The sequence below is a fragment of the Juglans microcarpa x Juglans regia genome, chromosome 7S, assembly GCF_004785595.1.
Source record: "Juglans microcarpa x Juglans regia isolate MS1-56 chromosome 7S, Jm3101_v1.0, whole genome shotgun sequence".
NCBI lineage: Eukaryota > Viridiplantae > Streptophyta > Magnoliopsida > Fagales > Juglandaceae > Juglans > Juglans microcarpa x Juglans regia.
In genome coordinates, this window is record NC_054607.1 from 13,093,331 (window position 1) to 13,101,385 (window position 8,055).

At 39.3% G+C, this 8,055-nt stretch overlaps 1 protein-coding gene across 1 annotated transcript; it reads right to left on the reverse strand.

Moving 5' to 3' along the window:
- Nucleotides 1–3,925: 3,925 nt before the first annotated feature.
- Nucleotides 3,926–5,083, reverse strand: LOC121240838. The gene has a single exon (XM_041138362.1). The coding sequence runs from the start codon at nucleotides 5,081–5,083 to the stop codon at nucleotides 3,926–3,928; it is 1,158 nt and encodes a 385-aa protein (XP_040994296.1).
- Nucleotides 5,084–8,055: the final 2,972 nt, after the last annotated feature.

Below are 8,055 nucleotides of genomic sequence, written 5' to 3' on the forward strand. Positions count from 1 at the left end.
TTGATGTTTTTGGGTTAGATCTATGTTTTATTGAATTTTAGCCATGTGATTTTAAGTTTGATGGTTGGATCTTCTTTAGGATACATTTTTAAACCATGGGATGTTTTAGTTTGAAGATCACATGTCTTTAAGCCATGGATCAAGAGATTGATCAAAGTTAGTTGAGAGAAAAGTTTTTGTTTTGTACTAAATGTAAAACCAAAAACTTCGAGTATTGTTTTGTGATTTTTAGTGACTTTTATTTGATGATTTAAAGTATGGTTGATCTTAGAATGATGTTATGAATGTGTTAGAAGTAAGATTTGATTTTTTTGAAATTCTTGAAGATGTTTTTATTCAGGTCAAAACTTGTAATTTAAGGGCTTACTTTTTGTTAAAAAAATTTCGGTCTTTTTACAAAAAGTTTGGTTTTGATGATTAACTTTTTCTTAAAGGATATTTTTAGTGTGTTTTTAAACTTAGGATAGGAAGATATTTGTTACAAAATTTTGGTTTAATTATGAGTTTTGAAGATGGATGAAATTGCAACAAAAAAAAATAAAACAAAAATCAAGGGAAAAATCCTATGGATGTTTCGGCCATAGTGAGTTTTCCATAGTTGAGAATGGTTTTAAATTTTTCTGAGTTTATATTTGAGTCTAGGACAAAATTTACATGAGGAATGTAAGTTTTGGTAATTTTTTGAGTTAGGATGTAAAATCTTTTAAGTAGGGGTAAAATGGTGATTTTCTCACATGTAGAGGGTAAAATGGTCATTTACTCTAAGTTGTCTCTTTTGACATTTATAATTGTTAGTAAATTATATTTCTAACTTTTAGAATATCTTCTTACAATTACTCGTGTTTCGCATTTTATTCTCATAGAACGCGACTATCATGATGAGCTAGCTCTTAACTTACTATCAGTTTACTGTGTATGTGTGATGGGTAAGGGTACTACAGTTTATATTTGTATGTTGTTATATATGCCATGTCATCACATGTTTATTTATTACACGAATTATTCTATCATGAAAATCTTATCTGTTACATAATATACTTTGTCTCATGTTACTATCTGTTGCAAGTATGTCACATTACGTATGCCATCTATTACATGTATGTCATGTCACGTAATATTCACTGTCACATGTTATGAAATGTTGTCAGCTACATGGTATGCTATGTTATGAAATATTGTCTGTTACATGTATGCCATGTTATGGAATGCTGTCTGTTACATTTATGTCTCAAAGTATGTTATGTCTGTCATCTTATGTTCATGTCACGTTACGCTACATCAGGACTTCTGTCTTTTATGTCATGTTCATGTCAAGTCACGTTACGAAATGTCACGTGTGCTAGTTAAGTTATTCATGTCAATCACAACCCTAAGCGCTAGGATAGGGTAATATCCTAGTAGAAGTCATTTGTTCAAGCTGGAGTGTCTAAATAGGTGTGAAATTCTCTGGGTTGACGAAGTACAGTCAACAAGTTGCAAATGGGGCCTAACTAGCTGGTCACCGAAGCGCGCTAAGCACTAAAGCCAATGGAGCCACACTTTATGTTACATGTGTCCACAGCAAGTGTGGCAAAAACAATTCATGTGGCACAAACTGTGGAGCATGAAGTATGAGACCACAACAACTGTGGAGCATACACTACATGAGACACAGCGATTGTGACACGTAGAATACGTGGGGCTACAGCAACTGTGGAGTATGTATTAACGCACTCACAGCTGGAATAGACACCTATATTGTGATGCAGTAATCGGTAGGGACACATGGCTTAAGGGGACTCGTGTAGCACCCGTATGGTCACTTTCATTAATTAAGTCTATTGAATAAGATTTCAAGTTCATGTATTTCACGTTCAAGTCACGTTTCACGTTATGTTATGTTCAAGTTCACGTTCATGTTATGTATGCTCACGTTAATGCTATGTTTCAAGTCCATATCATGTTTCAAGTTCACGTTCATGTCAGGTTATGTTCACGTTCATGTTATGTCACGTTCATGTTCATGATCGTTTCTTATTTATTTATTTATTTTTTTTAAAAAAAGAGTTAGGGTCACCTGTCCAATAGTGGCCCCTCCTCAAATTTATTAATAATCCTCACTTGTGGCGAAGGAAAACTGTGGTTACAAATCAAGCATCTGGGGTACAAACTCAACCCAGCATGCCAAAAGAAAACCAAACCAGAAGAAATAAAAACAAGAAACAAACAAAACCTCAAGCATAAGACAAAACAAAACTAAATAATATGAAGCGAAGGCATCCCGTAATAGTCCATGCGAGGCCACACAAAACTCGGGGAGTCTCCATCAAGTGGGAAAAAACTGAATCATTACTAGAAGCCCCATGTTGGGCTAACCAATCTGCAACTTTATTTCCCTCTCGAAAAACATGGTGAATTGAACAAGTCATGGAACTCATAATGTCAAGAACTTCTTCCCAAATATCCTCCAGATACCATACCCCACATCTTTTACTTCTCCACCAAGAAATAAGAGTCATAGAATCAAGTTCAATTTCCACATAATTGAGGGATAAAGACTTACAAACCTGGAGCCCATGAAGGAGAGCTAAAAGCTCTGCCTGATTATTAGAACATGTACCAATAAACGCAGAAAAAGCATGAATTAACTTACCATGATCGTTTCTAATAATCCCACCTACGCCAGAGGCCCCCGGGTTACCCAAACTACTACCATCTGTGTTCAGTTTACCCTAACTCGTCGGTGGCCGTTGGCAAATAATAGCTTTGCAACGCTGAATGGGAGGGAAACTAGGCTGGACCTGCAAACTCTCAAGTACCTGCAAATCAAAATCAGAGATGTGAGAACTAGCATGCATATCACGACAAATAAGACAAATCCACCGACGAACAGAATGAATGATGTCAGAGGCGGTTTCAAAGCAGCCCTCCATACACGCCAAACAACGCCTCTGCCAGAGCCTCCAAGTAATAACCACCGGAAGAAGACCTACAATAATGCCAATTTAAGATGATAATTTCGCACGGTGAAACCAAGTCTGCACTGTGTCTTTCCAATTGCGGCGGGTCAGAATACCAAGACTAGCCCCAAAATGACGCCAAATAGTGCTAGCAATATCACCTGCAAACAGAACATGATTCTGGTCTTCATAATGACCGTTAGCACAACAATCACAGCGAGAAGTAATAGGAATGCCAATATGGTGAAGATGATGGTCCACGCTCAGGGCCATATACCAAGCTATCCGCATATTGATGGACATCTTTAGAGGAAGACTTTTATGTCACATCCAGGAATGCCCTTCAAGAGTACCAGCCATAATACAAACACAATCCCAAGCCAAAAGAATTTTCATTTTCCAACCTGATATTTTCTTTTGGACTTAAGACACCATATCTTCCAAATACACCTGTTTGAGTCGACCCAAGATAATAGGCACACCAAGATATTTGAAGGGGAAAGATCCTTCTGAAAATCCAGTCATTCTTAATAAAAGACTCTTACGAGCTGAGGGAATTTTTTGAGAGCAGTAGATGCAGATTTAGAATGGTTAATGCATTGTCTCGACCAACTTTCATATTTATGAAACACAGCTAAAATCTCCCTGATGGCTTTAGAACTACCATTAGAAAAAAGCACCACATCATCAGCATACATAAGATGAGAAATTATAGGCGTACCTCGGGCCTGCGAGAATTGGCCAAATTTTCGAGCCTCCACACTTTGCTTAATGAGTCGAGAGAGAACTTCTTGTAGAAAAATACATAAATAGTGAGAGAGGGGGTCACCCTAACGTAAGCCACAGCCCCCTTGAAAAAATCATTTAAAAGTGCCATTCATCATAATAGAATACCATGGAGTCGAAATACAGGTTCTGATAGGATCACAAAAATTTGGAGAGAAGCCAAAACAACAAAGAACCTCGATAAGAAAAGACCAGTCCACTCAATCATAAGCCTTAGCCATATCCAACTTGATCATGATATTACCATCATGGGCCTTCTTATTAATTGACTGTACCATTTCCTTTGTAATGCTAATATTCTCAAAGATATTTCTTCCCGAGATGAAAGCGCCTTGTTCACACAATATCATTTGTGGGAGGAGACCTGTCACAATGATCTTGGAACATATTTTATAAAACACCGAGCATAGGCTAATAGGCCTGAACTTATCAAACCCATAAGGATTATCAAACTTTGGGATTGAGACAAGAAAAGAGGTTGTAAAAAATCTTGGGAGCTGCTTAGAAATAAAAAATTGAGATATGGCTTCCAAGACATCCTCTTTCACTACCTCCAAATAGCTTTTGAAAAAACCCGACCCAAATCCATTAGGTCCTGGAGCACTATTAGACGGGATAGAAGAAAGAGCTGAGAAAACTTCATTCATAGTAGGAACTGAGCATAGGATAGAACTGTCCGAGTCTGAAATAACTGGTGAAATAAGAGTCGACAAGTCAGGTAACAGTCTAGTCGGCACGCCTTGCAGAAAATTAGAAAAGAAATCCACAGCCCCTTGATGAAGACTCTCCAGCGAATTGAAAACCATCCCATTCGAACACCTCATATCCACCACTCTTTTACGCCGTTTATTGGCAAGGCAAGCATGGAAAAAATTCGTATTCCAATCACCTTCCATGTGCCATTTTAATTTAGAAATCTGAGCCAATCTTGTATCTTCACGACGAAGCCAAATATCTAGTTCCGAAGACGAGACAAGAAGATCCCTCTCCATTGTTTCATCCCAGCTTTGATGTAGTTTACTTTCCAGCTCTTCAATGTGACTCTCAAGAGAAGTAATATGCATCGTGGTACGGCCGAAAATATGTTTATTCCATTCCTGCAAAGCCACCTTAGTATTCTTCAGCTTAACTGCCAATTTAGTGAGACCATGACCAACAACAGTTGCAGACCACGCCTGGCGAACACACATTAAAAACTGTGGATGGTCCACCCACATTTGTTGAAAGCGAAAAGGCGAGGGACCATAAGAGAAAGGATCCATCTTAAATTCAATAACCATGGGAGAGTGATCGGACGTCGTGCGTAGGAGATAGGAACAAATTGCATTCGGGAACGAAGAGAGCAAAGGAACATCCATGAATGCTTGATCTAATTTTGCCCAAGACCGAGCAAGACCCGACTGCCCATTGCACCAGGAGTATGTTTTACCTTTCGATTTCATTTCAACCAAGCCACCCTGATGGATCTAGACATTGAAATCCTCCATCGCAGCATTGGGACTGGGACAACCACCCATTCTCTCTGAGTTATTACGAATAATATTAAAGTCTCCAGCAAAGAGGCAAGGTTCCGAACCCATAGACAGAGAACTGAGCTCCTCCCACAAATTTTGCCTCTTATACATGCTGCACTTAGCATAGATAATATTACACAAGAACTGATAAGACCTTGTATTCACACGAAGAGAAATAAACTGCAAGCTTGTCCGCACCACTTGTAAATCAAGAACATTGTCCCAAGATATCCAAATTTTACCACCATCAGCTACATTAGATATAAACAATCAAAATGTAAAGAATGCATCAACCGAAAAGCTTTGTCCAGAGTTTGGAACGGTTCCAAAACCGCTAGAAGCTTAGGCTGGATCTTACAAACTAAATTTTTTAAACAACGCCGAGAAGTACCAATGCATCGGACATTCCAAACAATGATGGAGTCACTCATTAGGGCAAGGTAGACCGGTTAAGGACTCGAAGAGAACTTCTCACTTTCTCAAATTTCTTCTTCTGGTGTTTTTTCTTATTATGTTTGCCTTCAGCGTCTGAATGATAGTCTTTGTCTTGAGGTAGTATTTGCGGGGGAATTCAGGATCAAGCTAAGAAACTACATCATCTAGCATGGGTTCCTGATTCTCATTCATAGTGACATCTTCCAAACAGGGGTCGGAGACCCGAGTAGATTTAAGAGATTCCTCCAAAATCAGAGTGTTGGGCTCCAGAAAACTGAAAGAAAAAATAGGAGTTAAGCTATTACTTGCACCCTCACTGGGCGCGATCTCCCCCCATCAGTAGTATCACTGGGCGTAAGCACCCCATCTGCATATTCTACTGTTACTGCTGCTGCCTAACATTAAGCTCCTGAGCAGAGGACAGTAACACCTTGGTATTCAGTTGTTCATCTTGTGGTTCAGCAGCCTCACCATTCTCGTTCTCAGGGACTGCAGATTTTGACGTCTCACCTTCCTGCATGTTTCCAGTATTGTTTCCACCAGTTGTTTCAACTTTCTTGCTGCCACGAATTTTCTCACCATGCATGGATTTCCCCACACGACAAGTTTGAGTATTATGCCCCTGCACTCTACACTTTCCACAATATGTAGGTAGCATTTCATATAAGATTTCCTGTTTCTGGCTAGTTGGCAAACCAAGGGTGCTTATCCAGAAATAGGGAATAGGTTCCTTGGTTGCATCCATTTCCAAATAGATTCTAGGTCCATCCGTCCAAGTCGCACAACGAGTGGGATTGTTCCTGCGTATAAAACGTCCGATAGGTGCCGTGAAAATACGTAGGAATGATTCTTGATAGAAATTAGGCAGTAACCCCGGGAACAAGATCCACACAGGGACGTTAGAAGGTTCATGCTCTTCATTAAAATCTGGAGACCAGTGAAACGCATAGTAAGCCATGCCATTCACTTTGCATGACTCATGGGACAGAGCTTTGACAAAGTTAGCCTCTGTGGTCAGCCTTACAAATACATTACGGGGAAGTTTCATGGAAAAGACCACCGGGGTAGAAGACAGACCCCAACGGCTATGGATAAATATACAGATAGAATCCAGGGAGGGACATTGCCAAAGGAACTTGAGCACAATGGAGAAACGGAATGGCTTAGCCGAACGAGTGATTTCCTCTTTCGAAAACTGGAAGAAAAGTTCTCCGTCCATGACTTTTGGCGCATGAGGGGCGACGTGAATATCAGGCAGAGGCTGTGGAATCACCGCAGCCATTTCACGTTTATGTTATGTTATGCTCAGGTTCATGTTATCTTCAAGTTCATGTTCAAATTATGTATGTTCATGTTCATGCTACGTTTCAAGTCTATGTTATGTTTCAAGTTCACGTTCATGCTATGTTTCTAGTCCATGTTATATTTTAAGTTCACGTACATGCCATGTCACGTCAAGCTAAGTTTTAGTTTTAGTTTCAGTTCAAGTTATATCATTTATGCCATGCTATATGTCAAGTTATGCTATGCTTACCTATGACTTTGATTATGCATTCATGCTTTTATTGCCATGCTATATGTCAAGTTATGCTATGCTTACCTATGACTTTGATTATGCAATCATGCTTTTACTGCCATGCATGCATCATTAACCTATGTGGAAGTTTCCTGTTAACTTACTGAGATTTGAAATCAAATCTTATCGTGGTAGTCCAAACTACCAGTCCCCCCGAATGGTAGGCGATGTGTCAGGATCAAAGCAAGGAGCAGACACTACCAGACTGGAGGAGGTTGACAAGATGCCGTAGACATAACACGGAGCTTGCAGCCTCCATATATAGGTCTTTCGATAGTATTCTGGCATCGTTAGTCGAGTTACGCTAGTTATTCAATGAACTAACCTAATAGTGTATTTTTGCAATGTAATTATGGAGCCAGGTCTCCGTTGTTTTGAGATTATAGTCTTTTGAGACCTGTGCTGTAGTTGTGGATGTTTTTAGTATGCTTGGATTATGTTTTAACTATTTGAGATATTATAAGTTTGGTGCATAGTATTGCTAAAAAAGAAATTATCTGCTGCGAATATTGCGTAATGCTAGATGCATATTAGGAACATTGCATCTTATATGTCATGAATGGGGGCGAGTAACCTTGTGTTGCATGTCCTGGCGCTTCAGATGTCCGTCCAATCCCAAGCAGAATCTGGTGGCGTCACAAGGTGGTATTAGAGCAATACATCTCTGGGTTTAAATCCACATATCTGGGAAATGCACCAAATATTAGGCTTAAAATTTTAGTCCTCATTAAGCTTGAATTTTTTGAAGTATGAGAGATAATACGTGGTTGTAATACATGTACTTGTGTGTTTCTGGAAGTGACAC